We start from the raw sequence: 14,986 nt of genomic DNA, 5'->3' as shown, positions 1-14,986 counted from the left end.
TGGCTGCGGGTGACCATTCCCACCCTCTTGGCCTGCTTCACATGATTGGCCAAGTCTTCCCCCAACAGCATGGGGATGGGATAATCATCATAGACTGCAAAAGTCCACATTCCTGACCAGCCCTTGTACTGGACAGGCAACTTGGCTGTAGGCAAATTGAAAGAGTTGGACTTGAAGGGTTGAATCGTCACTTGGATCTCTGGGTTGATTAAATTGGGGTCCACTAAGGAAGCATGGATAGCTGACACTTGTGCTCCGGTGTCCCTCCACGCGGTGACCTTCTTCCCGCCCACACTCACAGTTTCCCTCCGCTCCAAGGGTATCTGGGAGGTATCTGGGCCTGTGGACCTCTGGTGTGATTCCGGTGCAATGAACTGTAATCTGTTGGGGTTCTTGGGGCAGTTGGCCTTTACATGCCCCAGCTCGTTACATTTAAAACATCGTCCAGCTGACGGGTCACTGGGGCGAGGAGGGTTGCTGGAGAACGGGGTGGCGGGACGATAAGGGGTCTGGAGGGTTCTTTGGGAGGTAGGTGGGGCCTTGGGCGGCCCCGGTAATAGGGTGTGGTCTGGGGTGGTCCCTTCTGGTCTCCGCTCCAACTGCGACCAGTTTTCTTCTTCTATGCCACCTCCACCCATCTGGCTCCAATCTCTCCTGCCTCGATTACAGTTTTGGGTTTCCCATCTAGGATGTATCTTTCTATTTCCTCAGGAACACCCTCTAAGAATTGTTCCATTTGCATTAGGAAGGGCAAATTTACTGGAGATTCAACACTTGCTCCTGATATCCAGGCATCCCAATGTTTCACAATGTGGTAGGCATGTCGGGTAAATGACATGTCTGGTTTCCACCTTAGGGCTCTGAACCTCCGACGAGACTGCTCGGGTGTTATCCCCATTCTGACTCTCGCCTTGGATTTAAACAGTTCATACTTGTTCATGTGTTCTTTAGGCATTTCAGCTGCCACCTCAGCTAAGGGTCCACTGAGCTGCGGCCTCAGCTCTACCATGTATTGGTCAGTAGAGATGTTGTACCCAAGGCAGGCCCTTTCGAAGTTTTCTAGGAAGGCCTCAGTATCATCGCCTGCCTTGTAGGTGGGGAACTTTCTGGGATGGGAAGTGGTACTTGGAGAAGGATTACTAGGGTTTGTTGGGATATTCTGCTGAGCCTTTATCTTCTCCATCTCCTCCACATACTTCCTCTCTTTTTCCTTCTCCTCCAGTTCTTTGTCCCTCGCTTCCATAGCTCTCCTGTGAGCAGCCGCTTGGTGTTGTTCTGCTTCTCTCGCTGCCTCCCTTTCTTGTTCCTTCTTCAGCCGCATGAGTTCTATCTGTCTTTCATGTTCCCTTTGTCTTTCCTCAGCCTGAAATTTGGCTAATTCGAGCTGTAGTCGAGCCGCGGATTTTGCCATTCTAACCTCTCTGTTTTTAACTAACTTTACACCCGAGGTTTAGAAATAAACAAACAAAACTTGGCTGTAAAATTTTGCTGTGGTGGAATAGAATACCTATTCTCTGATAGTGATTGTCAGCCTACAGAAAAAGACAATTCCCTTGTCTCTGCTCTGGGCCCAAATTAAAGCAAAAAACCTCCAACTACTTGGAAACCTGCTTACCCAGCCCAAAGAAAAAAAAATTCCCTTTCAAACCTGTGCTCCTTGTAAAACAAAAAAAATCAAAATCCTAAAAAAAACCACCCTGCCACTTTTGTCTCCAGGCAAATGGGTAGAGCACACCCCCCCCATTTACTTTTCGGAAGAAAAGAAAAAAAAAAAAACTCTGGGTTGGAAGACTGTGAATTTCCCTGCAGGAGTTAAGTACCCTGCCTCCAGGCAAAGAAAACCTGCAATTCACAAAGATAATCCCCTTTTGTCTCTGCTTGGCCACAAAGCAGGGAAAACCCAAGCTGCTTTCAGTTTCAAAGCTGCTTCAAAGCCACAGGAAAAAAAAATTCCTTTTTAAAATCTGTATTTCTAGTTCAAAAAATCTCAACTGGATCTCAAAATGATTTCAGGTTAATCCCACCGCTGCCACCATGTCAAGGTTCCTCCCCCACTCTGAACTCTAGGGTACAGATGTGGGGACCTGCATGAAAAACCTCCTAAGCTTATCTTTACCAGCTTAGGTCAAAACTTCCCCAAGGTACAAAGTATTCCACCCGTGGTCCTTGGAATGGCCGCTACCACCACCAAACTAATACTGGTTACTGGGGAAGAGCTGTTTGGACGCATCTTTCCCCCCAAAATACTTCCCAAAACCCTGCACCCCACTTCCTGGACAAGGTTTGGTAAAAAGCCTCACCAATTTGCCTAGGTGACTACAGATCCAGACCCTTGGATCTTAAGAACAATGAACAATCCTCCCAACACTTGCACCCCCCCTTTCCTGGGAAATGTTGGATAAAAAGCCTCACCAATTTGCATAGGTGACCACAGACCCAAACCCTTGGATCTGAGAACAATGAAAAAACATTCAGTTTTTTACAAGAAGACTTTTAATAGAAAATAGAAGTAAATAGAAATGACGAAATCCCCCCTGTAAAATCAGGATGGTAGATATCTTACAGGGTAATTAGATTCAAAAACATAGAGAACCCCTCTAGGCAAAACCTTAAGTTACAAAAAGATACACAGACAGAAATAGTTATTCTATTCAGCACAATTCTTTTCTCAGCCATTTAAAGAAATCATAATCTAACACATACCTAGCTAGATTACTTACTAAAAGTTCTAAGACTCCATTCCTGGTCTATCCCTGGCCAAGCACAGCATACAGACAGACCCAGACCCTTTGTTTCTCTCCCTCTTCCCAGCTTTTGAAAGTATCTTGTCTCCTCATTGGTCATTTTGGTCAGGTGCCAGCGAGGTTACCTTTAGCTTCTTAACCCTTTACAGGTGAGAGGAGCTTTCTCCTGGCCAGGAGGAATTTCAAAGGGGTTTACCCTTCCCCTTATATTTATGACAAAGGTGATTATCTATCAGAGTAAAACAGATGTTTCTTCATCTCAGAGTTACGCATCCTTCGCATCTGATAGGTTGACAAAATAGATCTTCCAGGAATGGCTGTGGGGGCATTTGTTCCAGTGCCCCAGATATATACATTGCATCTGTGCCCAAGAGGGCGCTCCAAAGCAGTAACAGCCTAGCAGTCACTTTCAAGAGTGCCTTTAATAGATGACCATGTGCGGCACAACAGTGATTTATAGTGCTTCCACTAAACTTTTGACCTAGAAATGTCACTGCTTTGTCAATAATTTAGAAGTGATGGGAGACACATTTTCTGCCTCAGTTCCCGTCTATTCTGCACCTTAATTTAAGCCTCCAGTTTTTATTCATATAGTTTATTCCATCAGACATTACAGTTCCTTAATCTTTTCTTTAAGGCTATACCATTAGTTATTACTTGCAAATTATAGATCATTCCTCTGCATATGTTGCCATTACTTAAAGTGCTACCTTTCTTTTTATTTAATAATCGTTCTTTTTTAATTATGTTCCCGTTATTATTTCATAAACTGATAAACTTTCAAGGCTGTTATGATCATCTAGTCTGGCGTCCTGTGTATAATTTCACTCTGGCATTCCTGTATGGAGATCAATAACTTACACTCTACTTGAGATGCATCACTTAGAATGACATCCAATCTTGATTTCAATATTCAAGTTTCAATATTGTTGCCCAGCGGACGCTTACTTGGCAGAGACTTTTTGTCATCATCGTCATCTGCTTTCTGGCTGCTCTAAAAACTCGTATCTGGGTTGTGACCATTTTAAAAATCGAAATAAACTATATGCAATCAATTTGCAAACTTGTTTACAGAGAAAGACATCGACCAAATGGTTGATCTAGTCAGAATGTTCGGAATAAATCACATTGTTTTAAGTTGTTAATCTCTTTTAATCTTTTCCTAGCTATCCACAACAAATTGAATAAAAGATGCTGGTAACTGTCCCTGAAAAGGTGTTGGGTTTGATGCCACATGCTTTAGTTTGACATGTGGGACACAGCCATAGCCTTACATGTCCTTCTTTGTTTTTCCCTTTCAGTCTTCAGGTACCAGTATTACCGTTGATATCGCTGTTATGGGAGAAGCTCATGGGCTCATTACCGACCTTCTGGCAGATCCTTCGTTGCCACCTAATGTGTGTACTTCCCTGAGAGCAGTGAGCAACCTGCTGAACACGCAGTTAACCTTCCAGGCTATTCATAAGCCAAGGGTTAACCCTTTGGTATCCTTCAGTGAGAACTACACCTGCTCTGACTCAGAGGAATGTCCAGAAAAAGGAGAAAAGCTGGCTATTCCCAAGGTACGTGCTAGTCCACATGTTGGCTATCACAGTGAATTTACTCCAGCTACTAAAACTTGATTCCCCCCTTTTGGTATAGTATTGCATGTTTGGGTGTGTTAATGAAGATTTTTTTCCTCATCTTTTGACGCATTAATCATTTACGTCTATAAGAAGCAAAATTAAATGGACTATTTGTGTCTTGTGGTAAGACAGTTGCTATTCCTTCAATGCTCACATAGTTCAAACCTGATCCTTCATGCAACTTTAGAAGTAGGCATTCAACACAGGATAATTTCCATACTTGCTATTCCTGTTTCTTAGTAGGTGTTTGATGGAGTTGGAGTAAGGGGGAGTGGGAAGAGCACAGCTCTCTCTATGCTATCATAGACTCATAGACTTTAAGGTCAGAAGGGACCATTATGATCATCTAGTCTGACCTCCTGTACAACGCAGGCCATAGAACTTCACCCACCGACTCCTGCAATAAACCTCTCGCCTATGTCTGAACTATTGAAGTCCTCAAACCATGGTTTAAAGACTTCAAGGTGCTGAGAATCCTCCAGCAAGTGACCCGAACCCCATGCTGCAGGGGAAGGCAAAAAACCCCCAGGGCCTCTGCCAATCTGCCGTGGAGGAAAATTCCTTCCCAACCCCAAATATGGCGGTCAGCTGAACCCTAAGCATGTGGGCAAGACTCACCAGCTAGCTACCCAGGAAACAATTCTCTGTAGTAATTCAGAACCCACCCCATCTAACATCCCATCACAGGCCATTGGGCCTATTTACCGCTAATAGTCAAAGATCAATTAATTGCCAAAATCATGTTATCCCATCATACCATCTCCTCCATAAACTTATCGAGCTTAATCTTGAAGCCAGATAGGTCTTTTGCCCCCACTGCTTCCCTTGGAAGGCTGTTCCAGAACTTCAGTCCTCTGATGGTTAGAAACCTTCATCTAATTTCAAGTCTAAACTTCCTGATGGCCAGTTTATATCCATTTGTTCTTGTGACCACATTGGTACTGAGCTTAAATAATTCCTCTCCCTCCCTAGTATTTATCCCTCTGATATATTTATAGAGAGCAATCATATCTCCCCTCAGCCTTCTTTTGGTTAGGCTAAACAAGCCAAGCTCCTTGAGTCTCCTTTCATAAGACAGGTTTTCCATTCCTCGGATCATCCTAGTAACCCTTCTCTGTACCTGTTCCAGTTTGAATTCATCCTTCTTAAACATGGGAGACCAGAACTGCACATAGTATTCCAGATGAGGTCTCACCAGTGCCTTGTATGACGGTACGAACACCTCCTTATCTCTACTGGAAATACCCCGCCTGATGCATTCCAAGACCACATTAGCTTTTTTCACAGCCATATCACATTGGCGGCTCATAGTCATCCTGTGGTCAACCAATACTCCACGGTCCTTCTCCTCCTCTGTTACTTCCAATCAGAAGTAGAGGGGAGCTCCTCCTAATCTCTCTGACATGAGGGAACTCATCTCTGCTTCCTCCTTTTACTTTAGTGTTGATAACTGCCCCTCCCCTTTCAACTTTGACCACTGAGTGTAGGTAGCGAGTGATGTCATTAAGGATCATTAAGAAGGAGGGAATGAAATGGTGAGATCAGTGCACTCTTCAGTTCTCAAGATCAGAATTCAAATCTTAATCAGAGTTACAGGTGAAATGAGTTTGATGTTCTTGTCTTCATCCCTTAGCACCTGATCCAAAACCCATGGAAGTCGGTGGGTATCTTTTTTTCATTGACCTCAATGTGCTTTGGGTCATGCCACAAATGACCATTGTCCACTTGAAAAAACCACCACACAGTTCCATACAGTGGACAACATTTGCTCAAGAAAGGTCCATTGCTGGAGATAACAAGATTTAGTAAGGACTGAGTTGCAGTGGCAGAGCTATGTATGTAAAGACAAGGTATTAACACATCTAAACTGCTTTTTTTTTTTTTTGGTACACTAGCTCTAGCAGAGCTAGCATGTGCTTGTGTACCCAGGCTGGGATGCTCACTCCCAGATGCAGTGTAGACATACCCATAGAAAACTAACCAATGCTATGAATTCCTGGTTTCTATATATACATGTTAGCAACATTCACTAGATAGAGAGAAACCTCTTATCAGCTTGGAGGTCATTTAAATTGCCAGGTCATCCACTCTGACATATAAAAATGTAGTAATATTGCCATTAGCAGCGAGGCTTATATTTTACTTTGGGAACTAAGTAAAACAATTCTATGTTGTTTTGTTCTTATCCTGTACAAATAGTTTCTACTGCCTAAAGTTATGGAGGCAACTGATCATCATTTTTTTATATTTTATAGGACTTTTAATATGCCTCTTTCATTTTTATAGAGCTTATATTTCCTTTAATTGAAGAAAAATTAGTCCTACTGAGCACTTTTGCTGTATATACTCTATATAATGTAATAGCTCCTATTGAAAACTCAATATTCATTGGCCCAGATGACTGCAGTAATGGTGATATTTCCATATGCATAAAATAGTACATATTAAGATTTCAGTGTGGATTGACAAATGCTGAATTTCTTGGGAGGCTCTCTGTAACAAGGTAAATTAGATGCAAACTAACATATTTAGATAGTTTTGAAAAAACAACATATACAGAAAAACAATCATGTATTACAGGCAGGGCTGAAGGACTGCTTATTCTTAAGGTTGCCTGACACTTCCCATTATGAGACCCTGATTTCAATTGCTTATGACTTTGCAAAACTTTAACCATTTGGGCTGAAATTTACCATTCACAGTGTCTGCCTCAGACTGAATCTTTTGACCCAATGGCACAATAAGCCAATGACATCCACTGTAGATCCTTATAAATGTGTATATATTTTATTTTTTTAGTACTTCTCAAACTGAAAATTCGTCACGATAATGAAAAGGCAACAAATAATTAATATAAAAATTCAACATCTGCAACATACTAATGGGACCACTCGTATATCTGCAATAAAACTGATCCCACAAATAACAATAACCCCCTAATCAACTCCACCCATTCCCTCAACCTGCCTCCTCGCCAGACACCTGGGAAAAGCCCCATCAACAAGAATCAGGTAGAGAGACGTAAGGAGCACGCAAGACAATCAGATAAGTCAGGAAAACCCTGCTGCAAGCAATCCAAAATAATTTATCCCCACCCCCCTTGCCCTGCCATGAAAGATTTTTACTGGTAATTTTTCTTCCTTTTTGTAAAAGCATTGTGGAAGATTTAGTGTCCCATCACTTAAATGTTTGAATTTCATGGATTATCTTCAATTTGGCTGGATAGAGCAGAGAAACCTGCAGGGGGTTTTTGGGGTTTTTTTGGGGGGGAGGGTGGACAGTGGGATTGTTTTGTTGTTTTGTTTCCTTTCCTGCTTCCTATCTCTGATGTCAACGTATGTGTGGCTGCTATTTCCAACTCTTTAAGCAACTTGCTGGGTGACTTTGGCCAAGTCACTTAGGGCTTGTTTCTCAAAGGTGCTGAGGTTTTTAACGTTGACTTCAATGGGACCTCTGAGTGCTGAGCATTTCTGACAATCAGTCCCTTGACCTTTCTTTGCCTCAATTTCCCCATCTGTAAAATAGGGCTTTGACACTTACCCACCTCACAGGGTATGTCAGGCTCAATTCATGAATTGACATTTGAGATTCCTGATGAAAGGTGATATATATAATTGCAAAGCATTATCTGCTCTAGCGCCTACGGAAGAGTCTGCCTCCAGGTCTGCTCAGGCGAGTGTCATCAACTTGGACCACAACAACATCTGCCACAGGTTTACCGACCTTGGAGCCTGCACCAGTGAGAAGAGACCGCAGTGGCAGCATCAAACCTCATGAATCTTCTTCATCCAGGTAAGAAAACCTCTCTTTGTATCTTTAGGAGAACTTCTTTGGTTTTCTGTGGACACGTAGGTGTGTAATAATGTCTTCTCTTGGGAAACTGTAGGTCAGAAATTTGAAAGAATTCCCATTCTAGGGTTTTTTTTTTTGTTTGGTTGTTTTTTTAAGAGAATTAAAGACTTTATATTAGGCCAGATTATTACAAACACAAATTCAGCAAGGTTTAGAAGCCAAAAGGTTCAATGAGTTGCAAAACCAGAACTTAAAAAGATTATGTAAAAGAAAAATTGTCTATTAAAGGTCTTTGCTACATTCTTCTTCTATATCCTTATACTCTTTCCTCTGCATTTTCTGAGAAGATAGTTCTGATGATTGATTATAAATATTTTTAAATGAAATGTACAATTTCAGCCATCTGACAATAAGAGCAAGAAATTTCAAGGTGTGTTTTAGTGGTTCCATTAATATTATTATTTCAAGAACACCACAAGTGTTCAAGGGGCTCTACAGATATAAAAGAAGATAAGTTCTCAACCTTGATTAGCTTTCAAGCTAACTGATTCAAATGTAATGCAAACAGTAAAAAGTCATTTGCAAAAGTGTAAGCAGACAACACCACAGAGGAGTATAATCTTGGAAGGCAAGGCCAAAGAAGTGGGTTTGAAAGAGGAAAAGGAAAGTGTTGAAAGAGAGTGTTCCAAGCATTAAAAAAGTACAATATAAGAACTATGACACAAAGGGAGGAATTAGGAAGGAGAACATTGATTGCATAGTGCACAAAGCAGGCATGATAGAATTTGAAACCAGAGACGTGGGTGGGGGCAGAGCTGTGTAGAACCATTCCTTACAGAACATTTTCTAGCACTGTATCCAGGCTAGTTTTCAACATTCCCAGGGAGTGCTGCTCACCAGGTACACCATACAATTTTATGTGGGAATTGGCAAATTCTTATTACAAAGTTTATAGTTCTGGTATAGAAACAAAATAAAGAGCTAAACTTTCTGTTCATGTATGTATTGAGGCTTCCAAGCTTCCTTGTGCTATCAACATACAATCCTTCCAAATTCCCTCAGTCCTTTTTGTCTCATCTTATTAAAGGGCTTGTCCTGTAAAGGTCTTCCTTTCCATTTGATGCTACAGGAACAGGGTCACAGCAAGTGTTTTATGGGGATGGAAATTGTGAGGCCCATGTTATTTGAAGATGCCTGAAGTTTCAGGCCTTCTAGAGGAGGCTGCCACTAGGGGAGACCTGAAGAGTTCCAGCTGCAAATAGGATAATTAATAAGGTCATGGCCCTGGCTGTGGTAAAAGCTGTAGAGAGGGGGAGAGGGGAGAGATGATGATCATATTTTATAGCCCTGGAACCGGCCACAGAGGCATCCTTGAAAATATCCTTGAAAATATCTGGGGGCTGCAGGATATCTTAGAAACCAAGTGAACCAGTAAAGTGAAATATAAACAAGATAGCACCATGTGGAAATCTTTTTCAGCCACTGTTTTCCTGTGATTCATACGGCTTTCTTGATTTATGTTGTCGATTCCAGACTCTCACGTACTATGTAAGCTTCCTAAGAAGGGAATCTGAAGCAAGGGGGAGGGGAGCGATTAAATATTGCTGGTGGTGTTCTTCTACAGTTATGTAATTCTTTCCGATGAGCCAATTAAACAGGTGATCAGTTCTTCCTAAGTGTAGTGTCACCAATTGCATAATGATAGCTCTGTCAAGCCTCCCAGCCTCCTCTTTGCAACTCTTCCATTGTAGGAGCAGAAGCCATTCATATTCCGGAAGAGGAGAGCGAGGCCTGTATGTCTAGACTAACTTAGCAGGACAGATACAGATGGGGGCATTTTACATCAATAAAACACTTAAGAAAAAGGTCTTGACTAGGAAAAAACATCTATTTAATGGCTTATTATTTCCCTTGCACTTTATCTGTGTTTGGCAAAGTGAGGCTGGAGGGCGAGGGAAAGGAATGTGCATCAGTCCATTATCCCCAAAGCCACAAAGAGGCAATGGAGCCATTCTGTGGCAGCTGTTACAACCACAGGATCTGCAGCTTTTGTGCCCCACAACCCCTCTGAGCAGGAGGTAGCCTATGTATCTCCATAATTGTGGGCTCCCCTGCTTTGCCCAGACTGCTGCATAGGTTCCAGAACCCTGCACAGACACGCCCCTCTGTGCAGAAGTGGTGAGGCAAGGTCCTTGCATCGCTTCAAAGGAAAGTAACTTCATGAAAGTAACATCTTAGGGTTCCATATTCGCTTACTTCCTTAACAAGTTAAAAGATTTTCCTAGCTCCCAGCATTTCATTCTCATCCTAGGATCCAAAAACCAGCTGGATTCATTCTGCCTTTTGCTTCATGACAGATAACTATTCTGCCATCTGAAGGTAGCTAAGCCATGAGAGAGAACAGAACCTCGCTTGCTCTTCCACAGCCATAAGATTTCTGTGGTGCTAACAAGTGAAACAAAAAAATTGCCTTGAGATATAAAAAATTCCTCTTAATATAAAATCCCTTAAGTTAGTATTGGACCCAGCTTACTTTGAGGGACCATCTGTTGCCCTATATCCTATGTCAGTGTTTAAAATGAGAAGGACTGGGACCTGTTCATCATCTTGTGTTAGAATCTTGAAGCACAGCAGAGTTGGGTCATGACAAGACATTTGAAGGATTAGAGGGCAAAGGCCTTATGGATCTGTGCCCTCATTGTGAAAGAACGCACTGAGGCATCTGTGCAAGCAGGTGGCATGAGGTCGTTCCTTTATTAAATTACAGTGATAAATGCAGCTTTTCCACCTTACAAAATCACCTGGCATCAGCACATAAGAGATACAAAAGTGTCAAGCCTGCCATTCTCATTTTCCCTTTTGTTTTTTTCTTTTTTATGGTGCTTTTCAATGATTTTCTCCTAGATCAGTGAGCAGATATCTAGATTTTCAAGAATCTCTTAGTAGGGATTTTTTTTTTTCAAAAGCTGCATGTGATGTATCTGAAAGGTGCTGGATTGAAAGCCTTGGAAACTAGAGGGCTCTATTTATTCACAAAGCAGACACTCCACAGGCAGCAGTACTGCAAGCTTCCCCCCAGTGTGATTCAATCCTGCTATGGAAGCTGCATCACTACAGATTGCATTAAGTGGCACCTTTGCTGGCAATCTGAGGAGAAAAATGCAATGGGCCTGATTTTCATGGACACCAAGGCCCTTTTATACTGCTTCAGGTATGTAAAGAGACCTTAACGAGGTGTAAATTTAATCGAAGCCCACTTTTAGACTGCTTCCACAGCCTCAGCATAGCATAAAGGAATTTTAGTATAAATTAAATGAAAAGGCCTGGGCACTGAAGTCACGCCTAGTGGCAGTCTCACTAGCACCAAAGCATGTTGAGGTAAATTGGAAAGCCACCTTGGAAGAATCTTACCATACCCATGTTGTAACTGTGTTTGGCTTAAATCAAGGACTTAAATGTCTGGAGTTGTCAGTCCAGCACCTTTTGGCAATACTGAATTCACTAAAAACAATCATTCAAATAGTTGATAACGCAGCCCTCCACAGTAGAGTTTTTTGTTCTTACATGTGGAGTGCTGTGACAATTAACTTCTCTCAGAACTCTGTCACCAAGATCTTTACAGGCCTGCAATGCTTACGTAATAATAGTTTTGTGTGTTTGTACTCTTGATCTCACAGCATTGACCCTTGGAACAGCTCCATTCTGATGGCCATCACAAAAAGTAGGTCCTTCTCGGCCTCCTATGCGATGTCTGCTACAAACCATCTGAATTCCAAAAGGCAAAGCCGACAAGGTGAACAGCTATTTCTGGTTTGACATTTATTTTATTTAGTCAAGCTTGCTTTCCCTAAAGCTGCAATGTACTCTGGGAAATCTGGTGATTGACACACACGCAGAGCATTTTTTGTTTTCCCTCTACTCTTTCTCCTCACATTCCCATAAATTAGACTTCAGTTATTTCCATCATTTAAAAACACAGTGATCTAAAATGCTACAGCTTATAGTAGTGTTGCTGTAGTGTTTTGATCTTTCCATTATAAAAGTTGTTAGTTTCTGTTCTATTACCTATGTGCTAAATCTATGTGCTAAATTCTGATCTATGTGCTAAATTCTGCCTTCATTTACCTCTAGGCAATCCCATTGACTTCAGTAGGGTTGAAGACCAATTGTATCTCATAACATGCTCGTTAAACGGACTGTATATTTTCCATTGTCTTCATTAAGTTTGCCTGGTTATAATAAAACACAGAATTTGTCTTTGTGGGAGATAGGCATAAGCAGCTAATTGTCCTTATCATCCAATTATATCCAAATGACAAGCACATTTTAACCTATATGCCTTTCCATCTGTCATGGAAAAAGTCTAAAAGGCCTTTATTGATGGTCAGATCAAATAAAATTCACATCTGCCAATTTGTGAAGCACGGTTCTTAGACAAGGTTTAAAAAAAAGTTAATAGTAACCAATGAATAAAAGGATCCAACTAGTTTCAAAAGGTTCTTTTTTTAAAAAAAGAATAAACCTAGAAATTTTTTTTCTGTCATTGTAGTGACAAGTGATGTTACTTAACATCTTCACTCAGTACTGGGAGACTTCAAAGGAATGCCAGATAATGTTTTAGCCAGAAAAAAAGTTAGGGAAGATAACTTCTTAACTGATCATAACATTTACAGTAGAACAGTTTTTTGAAATCATCAGTGGTCTATAGATGGCTATCTAACCTGACTTATATTGGAGTCCAGGAGAATGTTTCCCCATGCTCTCAAGCACCAAATAAAGATGGTTACCATGGCTTCTCTTTCTAAATCAGCACATATGAGCTGAAATTTTCAAAAGCAGCCATTGATTTTGGTGATCAGTTTGAAACAACTTGAGGCTGTTTTTCAGAAGTGCTGAAAATCCACTGATCAAAGGAAAGTACGTGGGACCTGTCTTCCTGGCCTAATGTTGGGCCCCAAGGAATCCAAAATTAGAGACCATTTTGAAAATACATCTGCATGTTTATTAGATCACTGTCAGCCATGTTTGCTAGAAGAAATTGTTTTTCAACTTCAAGCCTGGAGCAAACTTTGATAACTCCCCTGAGATGGGTGACATCTCAGCCAATTGAAGTCAATAAGAGTTTTACCATAGACATGAATAGGGTCAGGATTTCACCCGTATGATCAAAGAAAGTTTATAATGGAAATGTTGGCATGATCCTGACCCTACTGTCTAGAAAAATCTGCCACAAATATAAAATCCACACACAATTTAAAGCTGTAGGAGATTTGTGCCTCTTTATCTTTCTTATTTCTCTTCCATCTCTCCCCTCCTTATAAAAATTTATAAACAAACCTTTTCCCATTCTGAAAGAGGGAAAATATTTTCATTTTAGAAAGATTCTCTTCATTACTTTTTTTTTAACTCTTTCACTGCTGTTTTTTTCACTGCACCTGTTATGCTGCTGATGTCTCTAATGGCATGCTTGGTACAGGATTGTGTTACAGCAGCATAGCAGATGCATTCTGGGTAGAAGTAAAATATCTCAAAAATTTGGCAGCCACCCAGCTGTCAGGTTAATTACACATCTGAATGTAATGCCGTGATATTGCTTATGTACAACAAAGGATTTCTAATAGAATTTGTTTAATGCAGAGCTATTTGCTTCACTTCTTTGTGAGGAGCAGCAAATATGCTGCAAGGGATATGGCCCTTTGGATAAAGTGCAAAGCCAAGATCCTTCACCCCTAAGCAGTGATGAGCTGCCAAAATCTTAATCACCGGTTCCCTATAAAAAGTTCTGATTTAAGGGATGTGCCCCAGTATGTATTTTTTGTGCCAACAGGGTTACCATATGTCCGTATTTTCTGCATCCTGGATGGCGATTTAAGAACCAAAAAGCCTGACCTGTCCGGGAAAATACGGGTGTGTGTTAACCCTGCCTTTTTTAAAAAGGTGGGCCTGAACTAGAAATGAGCTCCGTTTCACATGTGTGGGTCCCCGCCACTCCCTGGGGGTATGCCAGGGTGATCTCGGGACAGTCCCGATTTCGGGGTCTTTTTCTTATATAGGCTCCTATTACCCCCCACCCCCATCCTGATTTTTCACACTTGCTGTCTGGTCACCCTAGGGTGTGCACATGTGTGGGTCCCAGCTGCTCCCTATACCCCTCATTGAAGCAGGTGTGCAGGGTTATTGTCCTGGGAACTGCAGGGCACCAGTGGATGTGGAGCCAGCTGCAGACAGGGGTGTGGGGCAGGCTAGCTGGAGGCAGGGGTTGCGGGGCTGGCTGCGGGCAGGGCAGAGGGTGCGGAGCTGGCTGCAGACAGGAGGATGCGGGGTTGTCTGGAGGCAAGGGGGTGTGGGGCTGGCTGGAGGCAGGACAGGGGCTGGCTGGAGGTAGGGGCTGGCTGCAGGCAGGGTAGGGGGTGTGGCAGGGGCTGGCTGCGGGCAGGGTAGGGGGTGTGGCAGGGGCTGGCTGCGGGCAGGAGGTGCGGGGGTGGCTGGAGACGGGGCTGGCTGCGGGCAGGGCAGGGGGTGCGGCAGGGGCTGGCTGGAGGCAGGTGGTGCGGTGGGTGGCTGGAGATGGGCTGGCTGCGGGCAGGGCAGGGGGTGCGGCAGGGGCTGGCTGGAGGCAGGGGGTGCGGGGGTGGCTGGAGACAGGGGCTGGCTGCGGGCAGGGCAGGGGGTGCGGCAGGGGCTGGCTGCGGGCAGGGGGTGCAGGGGTGGCTGGAGACAGGCTGGTTGGATACAGAGCAGGGGGTGCGTGCGGCAGGGGCTGGCTGGAGGCAGGGGGTGCGGGGCTGGCTGGAGGCAGGGGCTGGCTGCAGGCAGGGGGTTCGG

At 42.9% G+C, this 14,986-nt stretch overlaps 1 protein-coding gene across 1 annotated transcript in view; it reads left to right on the top strand.

Annotated features, from left to right (window-relative positions):
* Nucleotides 1–14,986, top strand: part of PDE3A (phosphodiesterase 3A) — a 363,884-nt gene that overhangs the window by 304,974 nt on the left and 43,924 nt on the right. Inside the window, exons 3-5 of the mRNA XM_077807482.1 lie at nucleotides 4,046–4,306; nucleotides 8,007–8,161; nucleotides 11,839–11,954. Of these exons, the coding sequence (XP_077663608.1) occupies nucleotides 4,046–4,306; nucleotides 8,007–8,161; nucleotides 11,839–11,954 (532 nt within the window). The remainder of the gene's footprint in view (nucleotides 1–4,045; nucleotides 4,307–8,006; nucleotides 8,162–11,838; nucleotides 11,955–14,986) is intronic.

This window comes from Eretmochelys imbricata, chromosome 1 (assembly GCF_965152235.1).
Source record: "Eretmochelys imbricata isolate rEreImb1 chromosome 1, rEreImb1.hap1, whole genome shotgun sequence".
Taxonomy (NCBI): Eukaryota; Metazoa; Chordata; order Testudines; family Cheloniidae; genus Eretmochelys; species Eretmochelys imbricata.
This window is presented reverse-complemented; position numbering and strand designations above follow the sequence as displayed.